This window comes from Morone saxatilis, unplaced genomic scaffold, assembly GCF_004916995.1.
Source record: "Morone saxatilis isolate NCDOM2014 unplaced genomic scaffold, NCSU_SB_2.0 Contig22, whole genome shotgun sequence".
Lineage (NCBI taxonomy): Eukaryota > Metazoa > Chordata > Actinopteri > Moronidae > Morone > Morone saxatilis.
Window position 1 is genome coordinate 21200828 of NW_023339785.1, and position 13621 is coordinate 21214448.

Sequence of the window (13621 nt, forward strand, 5' to 3'; positions counted from 1 at the left end):
AAAAAAACAGCTCATTCTAAGGTAACAGTTCCTATATTCAAGTGGTTATACACTAATGAAAACATACCTATGAATATTATATTACATTTCTGCCAACAGATCCTCCTAAATGTTACATGCTTAAACACACCTTTAAACCTTGGAGAAAAAATGCTTTTTTAAAGTTTTACATTCCTAACAATTAAACAGTTCCTGATACTTCGCAGACTTTCCAAACCTCTCACAGTCCCAGAGGGATCTCAAGACCCCACTTTAGGAACAACTGTAGCAAAATATAATGTGATTTCAGGACTCACAGCCAAAACAAAGTGAGTGAGAAATGGGTTGCAACAGATTCAATTGAAAAATATTTCTGTAGTGTTTAGATTTGCGGAGGGAAATATTTTTTTTAAACATATCCCCAAATCACTATATTTAATTTAGCAAGGCCTGCAGCGAGGATGTCACTTGGCCTTGGCTGTTCCACAAGAAGTCTTTCATACAGTAAATTAGAGAAGTCTCTTCACATTAGCGCCAACATTTTTGTAACGATAAGGCACAAATCCAGAGAGAAGTGATGTTAACCTTGTAAAATTCATTTTAGCGGTTCCCAACCTTTTTGGCTCGTAGCCCCATAAAACAAAGAGCCGTCTACTCGTGGTTGCATATTCCTACTGGTTGTAACCAAAGAGTGTTAAATTATTAAGGGTAAAATTAACCAGTAATTCACAGGAAAATAAGCACAAAGTTTGAGAAAATAAACACAGTTTAATGGAGCGCAAGTGTGCATTTTCTGCTTTCTCTTGTGTCTGTGTGTGAGGGTCCCGAACCACTGGAATAATCTAATATTGATTTACTGTTTTGCATAAATAGTTACCAAATATTACATCATCAACAATGATCACATTCACTGCTTTCATTCATTCTTATACTTAATAATATATGCAGGTTTTGTGGAGGATTTCTGTGTAGATCCACATCCACAGAAAATATTTCATTATTTTCAAAAGCCTGTAAAGTCTCATTCTATTGCTAAATAAATAATATTTTTCTTTCACTGGAACTTCTTTTACAAAAGAAGGTGACATTAAATTTCCAGGCATGTTATCCAGTGTTGACATTGATATGCCAATCATCATTCTGGACAATATTTAAGCAATACATCAAACTTTCAAAAGTAATATCCAGGATGAGACAGAGTAATGGCCCAAGGCTTGTACTTTAGGTAGGATCTCCATAAATCCTAGCTCTTCCACGTTTGTCTTAATGAGCTGACTTTTTTCAAAAGCATGAAATATGCAGCCACTTCTCATATATTTAGTACATTTTTGGTCCTATCCTCTTTTTTTTCCCTTGTCATGCCTCATCCATTATACATCCTTGTCATTAATTTATACAGAATAAGCTGAAGGTTTTCAGTCACAGTTACATCTTCTGTAATTATTCTGAACTTTGCTTGCTCAAAAAATTTGGCGAATACATGCGAAACAGAGGGCTTGTTGTGCAGCTTTAATGTAACACGAGTTCTTCATTGAGGCATACAGCAAATAAAAGATTTATGAAATTAAATGTTGAGGGTGCCCTAGCTGTGAATTGACGGGGGAAGTATCACTTTCTGTGTGTGATGGGGAGACGTGAAGTAGCCTGTATTGATACTGTGTGGGGGAGGCTGCTGATTCAGAGAGATGTCCGCAGGAAGGCAGAGCAGAATTCTAATAATGCTGCATGTGGTGCCAGGGGGCAAAACACCAAAAAACAAAAGTTTTTCTTTCCACCAACATGATTCAAAAAGGAGTGAGTGCAGAGAAACAACATTAAAAAACAAAAACCCTAACTGTGCTGTAGGAGTACCACTCTTGTCTTTGTTGTGGCTGTTGCTGTGGGTGGTTGTAGTGTCTGAAGGTGAAATGGAGGCTGGGTGTCAGTTCACTCCATTGTTTCGTATGTGCAGGAGGCGCACAAGCACTTACCCCGGGACATGAGTGTGAAAGCTGCTCTATCAGTGTCAGCGGTGGTTGTGAGCGGAGGATGTGGTGGTGGATCTCTGACGGCAGCGGCTGACCTGATTCATGAGAGGAGCATCAGATTCTCACTAAGTGGAAGAGTAATACTAGTTTGCTGGAGGCAGGGCTGACAGCTGCCACTTATTTCAACAGGAGCCACAGCAACAGTGGTCCTGCAAGGGAAGAGTTGTTTTTTTTCTCTCTGAGCTGAAACAATTATAGTTTCATGTTGTTTAGCAAGATGCAAAAAAAATTAAAAAAAAGTCCAGGAGACTTCCCAGTAATTAGCTGTGGGGACAGGTCATCGGGTCTTGTTGTTTATCATGAAAATCTGAGCAACAGAGAACAAACACTCTTGCTGTTTAAATGCCAGCAGACAGCGGCCAATAGGTGGGATCAACTTAACCTGAAGCGATAGGTCTTTGTGTCTTATTAAGCACTGGTTTGTGTTTCGTTTATTCTGTTTTTTAATGAAGGGCACTTGTGTTTGCTACCTCATTGTTTTATGTGAAAAAAGGCTCTTTCACATTCATGCTTCCAGGTTTCAAATTATTGCTTCATCAAACGATTTAAAGTAGAGCAGTGAGCAAAGCACTAAAAATACTTAAAACAATTGTCATCCCCAGTAGCTATTAATAATGATATTATTATTCCTTAGGTTGGTTGTAAATCTTTATTTCATTTATTGTCTCTACAAAGTGACACTGGCTTATTTTGCCCTGGAGAGGAAGCCAAGGAGTCCCACATGCTTCGACTCAACTCTGGTAGTTGATGTATAATTTATGCTCATAATGAACAGCTTTTAACATATTCTATATCTTAATACAACTTGTTTTTCCCCCATGGTCTCCATCATTAAACTTGCATAGTGATAGCTTTCTAATTGGTGCTGGGAAAGTAAGAGAAACGTACTGTATTTGTGGCTGTCCCCGTTCCCTCGGCTTGGAGTCCCCGAGCTTGTTAAAGAAGAGAAGGAGGGGGACACCTCTCGTCTTTGTGTACACACGACTGTTTGAGCCCCTGATGGAGTTTTCACCCGTGGCATTTCAACAGAAACTTTCTGTCATGAGAGAAACAGCGAAGGACTGTCACATAAAGCTGTGACAAACTGAAGGGCGATCAATGTGTTTCTAAAAAGGCATTCAAAGACCTTGACGCTCTTGAAAACAGCAGCTGTTCTGCATGTCGAATTGTCTGGCTCACCAATTCAAAGTATTGATTGAAAGTACGTAATAATTTAAAGGCGTCACCTTGGACTGAGATTGTATGTTGAGGAAATTTACATCTAAATTGCTCCTAGCCCGCCACCTTGTCTTTCTTCATTTTCTTTGAGAGAATTGGCCATCAGGACACAAAATCGACTAATTAACCAATAATAGACTGATAGAAAGGTGCTCTCTGTGCCCGATAGCTATTAAGCTCAAGGTAGGTGAAGTGAAACAAGCTCAGAACAAAACTGTGCAGGGATGACAAGGAATAAAAAAACGATGGGGGAGGAGAAAGAGAGTTGAGCCTAAAGCAAAGAAGAGACGCAGGAAGCTTATTCCCAAGTGATCTGTCAGTCAGAAAGAAGGCTTTATTTAGACGGTGTGATTTTATTATTTGTGAAACTCTACGGGGAATCATTTTCTTGCCGAATCCTTTACTTATTCCGCACCGCTGTGGAACTCCTGTAATGAAACGCATTTATCATCTGCAAAACGACAAACGTGCAGATGAAAGTGTCTGTTTTGGCAGAGATAATTGCTAAATCCCCGTCTCTTTTCTGCACCGGCCGCGCTCACCTCACCTATGGTGCTATTGACAGCTTAATAATTTTGCCCCTGCAGTCTGAAATTAACTTGATCTTATCTGTCAGGAGTCCTTTGTCGGTATTGATTTAAGATATTAAGCCTGTCAGTATGCATACAAAAGGTGCGGCGTGACAGTTTTATTGCCTGTTTCACTCATTAGACTTAAACCGCCATGGGAGTCAGAAGGGAGTTAGCCGAAGCTGTTCTCTGTTTGACTCCTCACTACTTATTAATTATCAAGACTGTCACTCTGCTGCATCTCCTGCTAGTTTAACTTCCCTCCATGCCTGCTGTTTTCATTGTTATAGTCTGAGCTCTATTTCTGAAGATCGATTGTTTGAAGATTTCAAAGTGACAAAGACTCAAACCAATAGAGATATTCACTTTTCATATTAAGATAAAGCCTTCGCCTCGACAAAAGCCTTTCCTCTGTCTTCTGACACACTTTTTATCAAGACTTTTCTGATATAAATATATATATATATGTGTATTCACACTCGGAGCCCTCCCTCCAAATTAATCTCTATGCTTCCACCTCTTTATCCTCCGCTCCCCAAGCAATGGCAGCTGAAGCTGGCAGACTCCCCTGACATTTGTTTACCACACCATCAATCAGGCCCTTGTCACTGACGCCTCTCAGGCAGCAGATCCTGCAGACAACTCCTCGACGCAGCTTGGCACGTTACAACTGCAGCCTCCGCTGAAGCTTTCAACAGCCACATGGGACAGAGAGAGAGGGGGAAGCACTAAGGAGAGGGAACTCCTCTTTGTATTTAAACATCAGATTGTGCCCTATTTATGTCTGTGCGATGTCTTGCGTGTGCATCATTTTAGAGCAATGATTTGGGAATACGCTTGTCCATATAAAGCGTTTATTCCACTGGACCTTTCTTTTTCATTAGAGGTGTTTTGACACTGAATGGTGATAACTGCAACATAAATGTTTGTGCTTCCCTTTTTAATTCAAAACCCCATTAGTTTTAACTGCAGTATAGTGCTTGGCGATATACCACTTACCATTTACCGGTATACTGGTTTTAATTTCCCCATATGATGTGAATTTTCCATATACCGCCATACTGGTAGGTGCACTGGTAACACACTTAGTAGTGCTGGGGTCCATGTATCAAGGCTGAGTTCTTGCTGCAGCGGTCATGGGTTTGCGTCTAACCTGTGGTCCTTTTCTGCTTGTCGTCCCCTCTCTCTTTCTCCCCCCCTTTTCTGTCCCGAACAAAAGAAAATGTGACAATACAAATTTTAAGTCATACCGCTATATAGACCACTACTTCAATATACTCTCTTTTTTAAACTTTTAGAATGTTTTTTTTTTACTTTTTGCAGCATTTATTTGATATTATGAGAAGAAACATGTTCACATAACAAAACAAGAAAGAAAGGCTCTTTGTCAAAGTTGTCCTTCAGAGCATCATCACACAAAGCTGCGGTGCATTCGTCACTGTTGCAGCAGCCGAGGCAGCTTTGCTATCCTTTATCAGACTGAATTCCAACCTCATAGTTGGTTATCTCACACTTTTCTGGGATTTTTTCCAATGGAAATAATTTCTTCTGGGCGTTTGTTCTTTGATCCGGTGTGTATAGCTACATGGCCCCAATGACACATTCGCGTTACCTTAATTTCGCTTTTGCAAAGCTTACATCTACACCTTTCAAAAGAGCTCTGGGAATCCAATTAATTGTGTAAACAACTTGTAGTGTCAGTGGCCAGGTGCAGAAATGTTATTTCATCACCTTCGATCCATCCTACTCATGGCTGTTTTTTTAATTTCATATATAGTGAAAGCATGCTGAAACCTGGGTATGTTTGTCTGCACGCTGAACTGCTCCTGGCTCTCATGTTTGCGCCTAGAAAATACTTTTTTTGATCCTCTGTGTGAAAAGTGTAGCCTGAAGTGGTGGGAAAGTTTCTGTTGACCAAATTGATCTCTGAGGAGAACAACATAGCCTTGGTGTACTGCTTAAATGTGCATCAAAATGACTCATTTTTAGGCGCAATTTATTTTTGACTTCAGCCCTGCTAAATAACACAGCCTCTACATAATGATCACATGCTCATTAAGGCTTTAGAATCTGCTGTAGATAGTGTTTCCCTGTGTTTAGCATGCAGATGATACAGCTGAATCGTTTTTTATGTGTTAAGGAAGCTTTGCGGCTCCTTCCCTCTGCTCATCCAGACTCTTGTCCTGTCTCTGCTGATTTCCTGCCAGGTGCGGATCTGCAGGTTTGCCAAACCAAGGGCCCGACCTGCTGTTCCAAGAAGATGGAGGAGCGGTATCAGGTAGCTGCACGCAGCAACATGGAGTCTGGTCTGCAGGTTGTCAGTGCTCAACTCAAACGTCTTATCATCCAGAATGCTGCCATATTCCAAGGTAAGCAGTGGGCACAGTTTGCCCAATCTCAAACCAACAAGATGTTTGTTTTTTTAAACTAGCACAAAGAAAAACATCATATTCACAGTTTTAAACTGATAATTGATGTCCTCAAATCAAGACAGTCAGTTTCCACTTTCTTGGCTACGCATCCCTGTTCACGTCAGCAGCTCACTCCTCCAGATGGTGAGTCACATATAAATAAAGAAGAAGCATAATGCGCGCAGACAAGGATGAGACGCTCAGCTGCTGCTCAACTAAATGTTAGAATGGCAGAGATGTGTTGTTAAAGTGACTTGACTTTAGATGTAGTGCGGCTGTCTGTGCCAGACATGTTGTTCCTGAAAGTGACAGCCTCCTGAGATTTTGGCGCACTGCAGTCAGCGATGGCTGTTATTCACAGAGAGGAAAATGCCAGTCAGCAGTGGTCCTGGAAAGGACTCACAGATGAGAGAGGTCAGAGGAGACTGACTGTTCTGGCTAACGGACTTCTTCAAAATAACAGTGAAACTGTGAGAAATGTTCATATAGTCAAAGCTGGAAACACTGAGGTTCAACTGCTGTCAGCTGAGGAGGAGGATGAAGGTACACGAGGCAGGTGACTGCCTAAAGTGAATAACTGAACAGTGAAATGACACCTGCTCTCATGGTGGAAGCAGATATATTATAAAAGTCAGCAGGAACTATGTGACGCTGTCAAATCAGTATTTCCCTGCTGAATTGTTGCTTTAAAGAACTGAGGCTGCACTGGAGGCAAAATACAATCCCAGCTGATACTGAACGTAATGGAGCACGTGCATATTTGCTCCAATTTACTTCTAGATAATTCTGTTAAAGGAATAGTTCAACATCACTACAACTTCTTAATTTTCTTGTTAGAGTTAGATGAGAAAATTGATACCAGTGGTGGAAGACCATTTCCTCAGTTACTGTTTTTCTGTACAATTAGTAGAGATACTAGTACTTTATTTAAATATTTCCATTTTATGCAACTTGATAATTCTTCTCCACTACATTACTACTCTACTACACTTACAATACTACTTTACAGCTATAGTTAAGAGTTACTTTCCATATTATGAATTTACTTGAAAAACAAACCAAAAAATCAAAAATCAAAAGATCAAACCAGTGGTTGCAACCTTTTTGACATTAGACCCCTTCCAAAAAACTGCGTGGTTATGTTTCAGATGATTGTGAATTGTTAGGATCAAAGAGACATTTTACCCTTTTGATGCTCAGAGAGGTCAAATCATCCAGTATTTCACAAAGAACAGCAAAGATAAAAGAAAAGTTTGTTATTTATTTATTTGCTATTTATTTATAATTTTTCCAAAGCTCAACAATCCTCCCAGGGTACTTCGAGCTCACAGTACAGTACAGCTGATGATCCCTATACTAGTGGCAGCAGCTCATTAGCAGTTAGCACATGCAGCGACGCTGTGTTACAAGAAAAAAAGTCCTTCCTGCAACAGTCGCCCTGGTAACAAGGCACAGTTCCCATTTGACACTGTTTTTGTTTCCCTCGTGTCACAACTTGTGCAATACAGCAAAAGTTAAAAATGTTTACACTCAAACTTACATAAACATTCTTTAACTTTAACATAAATTGGAAGTGACAGTTGTAAACTTTAAGAACTGGTTTCGAGTAAACTCCTGGACAACAAAGAGGTAGGCAACAACTTTTCCTTCACAGTGAAACTATATTAGTGACAGTTGTTTTGATATATCCCTTTCACATTTAATGTTGAGCTTTTGTTATCACGCTGCACAGGCCTTTTCAATCCCGCGCAGCCGCTCTGTTTACTGTCTCGGGGTTTCCACTTGAAGTGGGCTGTGCAGACTCACAGGGCCAACTTTTTTCAGAGCGCACACTCATTGGTTGTGAAACGCAGCACCATCCTGACATGCCAATTAAAACTTGGGTTTAATGGGGACCGTGGGGTTTGCTTGACTTGGTTGTTACACACTAACTATGTTAGAGACTTCTGCTGTGGTTTGGCTGCACTTTCCTAGAAGGGGTTCAATACTAATTGCTTTAGCATAGGGCTTGAGAGAACTCCCCAAACGGCCCCGGACTGAAATCCTTTTAACATCCTGGTCTTATCTGTTTCCCTCTACTTCATTTTCATCCTCTCTTTCTTCTTCTCTTTTCTTCTCTCTCTCCCTCTCTCTGACCCTGTCATTCTCTCTCTCCATCTCTGTCTCGCTCGATCTGCTTGACTTTTCTTTCTCCTTCTGTCTCCCTCCCTCTGTCTGTCTCTTCCTCTCGCGCTTGTGCTACTATTGGGAATTGTGTGCATGCCTTGTTTGCAGTCTTCTTTGCTGCTCTCTGTGTCTTTTCTTCAGCACTCACTTCTGCCAGAGATCAAAGGGCTTCCCCTCTCCACTCCTCCATCTCCCATCTCTGAGCGCTCTCTCTATCCCTGCATCCCTTCCAGCTCCACCTGCCTTGCTCCGCTTTCCCAAGCCTCAGACAACACCAGAGGTTTTTACCCTTTTGAAGTCAACTTCTCAAAACAATAGAAAAAGTAATGGCTCTGTCTATCTTTGTCTTTTAAGCAGTAAGATGACAGGCTGCTTTAGCATTAGGCTTCTTCAAGATCAATACCAGGAAATAGGTAAGGCATTAGGAATTTCTAACGATGCATGCCTCTTGTGCAGAATGTCTCATATGCCATTTGACAATCTAATGAGCCTTGGCTGATCTCTTTATAGTATACTAGGGAAAAACTACGTAATGGATAAACTGCAGCATCCACTCTGATATGTGACAGACTCTTGGATTTCATTTTGATTCACATTAGTGAGATCATAACACCATCTTTCCCTCGTGTGCTCTGATTGCTTCGTGCTCAATAGCCTGATGTTGTCAATTTAGTTCAAAACGAGAATCCGTAAACCTGTGCAGGATGCTCATCTTTAAATCTAATCTTTTAAAATGAGAAGCCGATCTTGGGCATGCCGAGAATTTAATTTAAAAAATAAATTATGGAGTTCAATATTTCTGAGGAGTGTATTAGTATGTGATTCTGCACGTCATTGAGCAGCCTGGAGATAACTTGATACGTGAAATTTATTGCAGAGTTTTGAGTCAGCGCTGAGGGGTGACATAAGAGTACTTAAAGGGCCACTACACTGAGTTTACACATCAAGTTCACTTTGAGTAGTACCGGTGTTACTCATTACTTTATTAAAAATGTGTACTAATTAGTCATCAGCAAAAATGGCTATATTACTGACATCAGCCTACTTTTTGTGACTCTCTCATTTCTAAAATGTCCAATAACTCTAAAATCATTCACACCTACACTTCTCCAGCCTCCACTTTAGAGGTGTAAAGCAATATAAGTAGCTTAGCTTCAGTAAAGACACACAAAGTCTGGGGAACAAAGAACAAGTCAAATTTTTACATCCTGGACTGTAAAGTTTAAATGGGTGGTCTACTAACATGAAGGATCTACCATAGAAACTACTGAGTTGCATTATGGGAAGGATCAGTGTCTATAGGATCTAGGTTTTTGGGGTTTTACCCATTCTAGAGACTTCACGGATTATGCTTATCATTGTTTTTTCAATCTGTCTGTATCCCTTTTTCTGCAACAAATAATCAGACAATAATGAAAACATACCTATGAATATTATATCCACTTTCTGCCAATACATCCTCCTAAATGTTACTCGCTGGATCTTTAATGCAGTGTTGAAAAATAGTGAAAAATGCATATCACAAAGGTCTCCTTAAAATGATGTACTACTAATTTGTTTGGTGTTTGGCTTTCAAAGGAAATGTAATTGCTGCCTGACATGTTCACCGGCAACATGTTTTCCAGAGAAGGACATGCTACATTTACTATCGGCCACAATTTATTCAGAGGTGGTTGAAGTGGATGGTGGGTGTGCAAAGCCCTTTCCCTAACCTTAAGCAGGTGCTGTTAGTGCCTAAATTTAACCATTAAACAGTTGAATAGTGGTGTAGAAGCTATGTGGGGATATTGTATTGCAAAATTAGAAAACAAATGAAATACATTGTCAGTGTCAGTGAACCTTCTGCCAATATGTCCAGTATCAACATTTTACAACTTAGCTGATACTTTAATTTTAAAAAAATTGCTCTCATCTAATGTTTCAAAATGTATTCACTGTTTACAATAATATGAAACAGAACAAATGTTAAAAAAGGACTTAAAGGTCCAGTGTGTCACATTTAGGAGGATCTATTGGCAGAAACTAAATATAATATTCATAGGTATGTTTTCATTTGTGTATAATGACCTGGAAATAAGCATTGTTGTGTTTTTGTTACCTTAGAATAAGCCAAACCAAACATTGGCCTTTCATGCGTTTCTTGACCACCGTAGATTCTCCTACATGCTTAGAACGGAAAAAACACTTAAAACAAGTAATTAACTACCAAAAGTTTGTCAATGAAATACCTGACTAATCATTTTATTAATTTAGTTTGAGCACTACAGTACTTAAACAGACTGTTTTCAGTGAGTTCCTAATTAGATGTGTGGAGATTTGAGGTAAACTCATCCAATTTTACCTTGAGGCTGAAACTCAATTCCAAAAACAGTCTTTATGCTGCGGCTCAGCTCACGCAAGCACAGATTTGTGATGTGATTATACTGCACATCTCATGATCTCTGCTCTCCCTCACCCATCGTCTCTATCTGTACCCCCTTTATAACTGCCCGACCAAGCAGATACTCATCCAAAACCATCTTCTGGCATTTTGGGTGATTGGCAGCTCTAATTGTTGTTATTTCCCCAGTGATGTGTCCTTCAGAGAAGCGCTGCTGTATCCGTTGTTGTGATTCTCAGCCTGAGCCTGCAGATTGGAAATTAGATTATCCTCCTTTGTTAATGAGACAAGCTTTTATTTAACTTTTTAAAAAATGATTTGTTGAGTTTATTATTGTGTAACAGCTGAATGCCGCTGTGGCTGAGTGGCAGCGCAGGTAGGATCTGGGTGCTTTTTCATTGATGGGTGCTTGTGTAAAATCACACATTATAAAATGAGCCTCTCCTGACTACAGTGCTGGTGGGGAGAACAAGACCACACGGCTATCTACTTAGTTTCATCGCAGCTCGATGCTCCTCTGCAGCCCAAGGAACAGTCTTCACCCAGAGGGGAGTCACACTCTAGTCCAAAGAGCAAACCCAATTAGTAAACATGAGAGGACAGGATTGGCCCGATTGCTTATAAAGTCAAATATGTGGGGAGGAAAGTTGAGCAGTGTGAGTGTGTGTGCAGATATCAGAGAGTCTGTGTGATATTTGCAGAAAAAAGTGGGACAGCCAGCCTGGTGCTCCTGAAATGACTCAATGAGTCCATAGAAGGCTGGCACAGTGGGGTGTTCGAAAACAGGTCTGACTTGGACTACTTTCAGGCAGCATGAGGGCGATCTGTATGTGGCTTCACTCGTTGCTGCGAGGTAGGGGAGCTCTCTCCACTTTACTCTGAACTCACAGGGGCGACGCTCTGTAAATGATCAGGAGTTTGGAAGGAGCTTGAAAGGATGCTCATATCTTTTTTATCAAACATATAGACACTGGACAACCTGTGGTGTACACTGCTCAACAAGCTCGCTGAATATCTTGTTAGGACACACACGCACCATAATTGAAAAAGTTGACCGAACAGAAGTGTGAATAAATCTTCTTTTGTGTCCTTGAGTTCCTCATACCTCATTCCTAGCGGGCCAACAAATTAGCATCTCATTAGCAGTCTCAAAAAATTCTATCGACTTCCCCTGCTTCTTCTGGATGGGTTTTAATTACTCTAAGTGTATAAGGAATTAGAATGGCAGACCCCCTGTGGCCCCTGTGGAGGTGGTTGTTGACCTTGAGAGGAGTTTGCCCTCATTTGTCTCTGATAGTGCTGAATGGACGTTTGCTGTGGCAGTAACCCAAACGAGATGTGGCAGGAGGCGGATGATGCAGAACCTGGCAGGCCCGAGCTGCCTCTCCATGCAGCAGCCAATAATCAAAATCAGATCTCGCTGCCCTCTGCATCCATTCCCTGTCTCCTGCTCGTTAGCCATCCGCTCGATTCAAAGTGCTCCAGGAGTCTGGCCTGAGCAGGCCTTTCCTCTGTTCTTCCCATCATCTGCTTTCCAATAATCATCCCCTGCCTCACGCTCTCCATGGAGTCATTTTGTCTTCTGGAGAAGTTTCCCGGAATAATCCAATAACAGTGAGGACTGGTGGGATATATGCCTGCTGCGAGATTTCTGAAGTTGTTTACTCGCTGCACCAGGCTAATCTAATAACTTAATGATGGGGAGAGGCAGTTTTGCTATGTCCAATGGGCTCCTTCGAGCATCGTTTACCAGATGGGGTATTCCAGCCATTACCACATCTTCTTCTATCAACTCCTAATTTAATTTTAACTTAATTGCTGTGTTTTATCATTATGCGTCACTTCTTAGTTTGCTTGTAATGAGATTTTTCGGGACTTTTTGAGCACTCTGCTGGGCTGGCAAACTGTTGTACAGATTGATATTTAATAAAGCAGCGTAATGCTGAGAATACTGTCTGTTTGAGTTCTGAGGTTTCTCTCGGTGCTCAGGAGCCACAAAGGATCAAGTCTCAGGGTCTCTTTGCAGTGAACAGCCTCAGAGAACATTTTAGTGTTTGTGAGCCCGAGGAAGAATATAGACTTAAGCACCAAAACATCCAGGTACAGCAAACGCACCAGTGATGCAGCCCTTCTTAGTATTTCCTCTCATTATTCAGTCTGCAGTCTAATATCAAACAATGAATCACCAGAGGTAAATACAAAATAGATGCAGTTTGCCATTGAATTAAGTTTTCATAGTCTGCAAGTGAATCTAATATGTGTTTTTGTGTCACATTTTCCCCATGTGTGTTAGGCTCGAGCTTCTGTTTATGAATCCTGCTGTTTTTTACATTAAACCAGAAACAGATAAAGTGAATGTGTTCAAATTGTGAGACATACTGTATACATACAGAATTATTGTAAAAAAAAAAAAAAAGATATTCAATTTTTTCAATTTTATTTGTATAGTGCCAATTCATAACAGAAGTTATCTCAGGACCCTTTTCAAATAGAGCAGGTCTAGACCGAACTCCTTATAACATTTACAGAGACCCAACAGTACCACCATGAGCAAGCCACTTGGCGACGGGGGGGGAGGGCCAAGAAAAAACTGCCCAACCCCTTTTTAAGAGGCCAGAAGACCTAAAAAGGACAAGACCCCATTCGGCTTCCCCATTAAGTGGGTGGCGTCCCTGCCTCCATACCAGTTTGGGGGGAGAGAGAGACCAGAAGAGAAGAGAGAGAGAGGAGGGGAGAGGGGGGAAAGAGAGAGAGAGAGCGAGGGAGAGAGAAGAGAAACAGACCCAAAGACAGACAGACCAGGTGCACAGCAACAACAGTAGCAAGCAACTACACTAATAATAGTGAGCTGATGATGATGGAACTGAAGAA

At 40.9% G+C, this 13621-nt stretch overlaps 1 protein-coding gene across 1 annotated transcript in view; it reads left to right on the forward strand.

The window, feature by feature from the left end:
- Positions 1 to 13621, forward strand: part of gpc3 (glypican 3) — a 90058-nt gene that overhangs the window by 4249 nt on the left and 72188 nt on the right. The window contains 1 exon segment of the mRNA XM_035669500.1: positions 6001 to 6162. Coding sequence (XP_035525393.1) covers positions 6001 to 6162 — 162 coding nt within the window.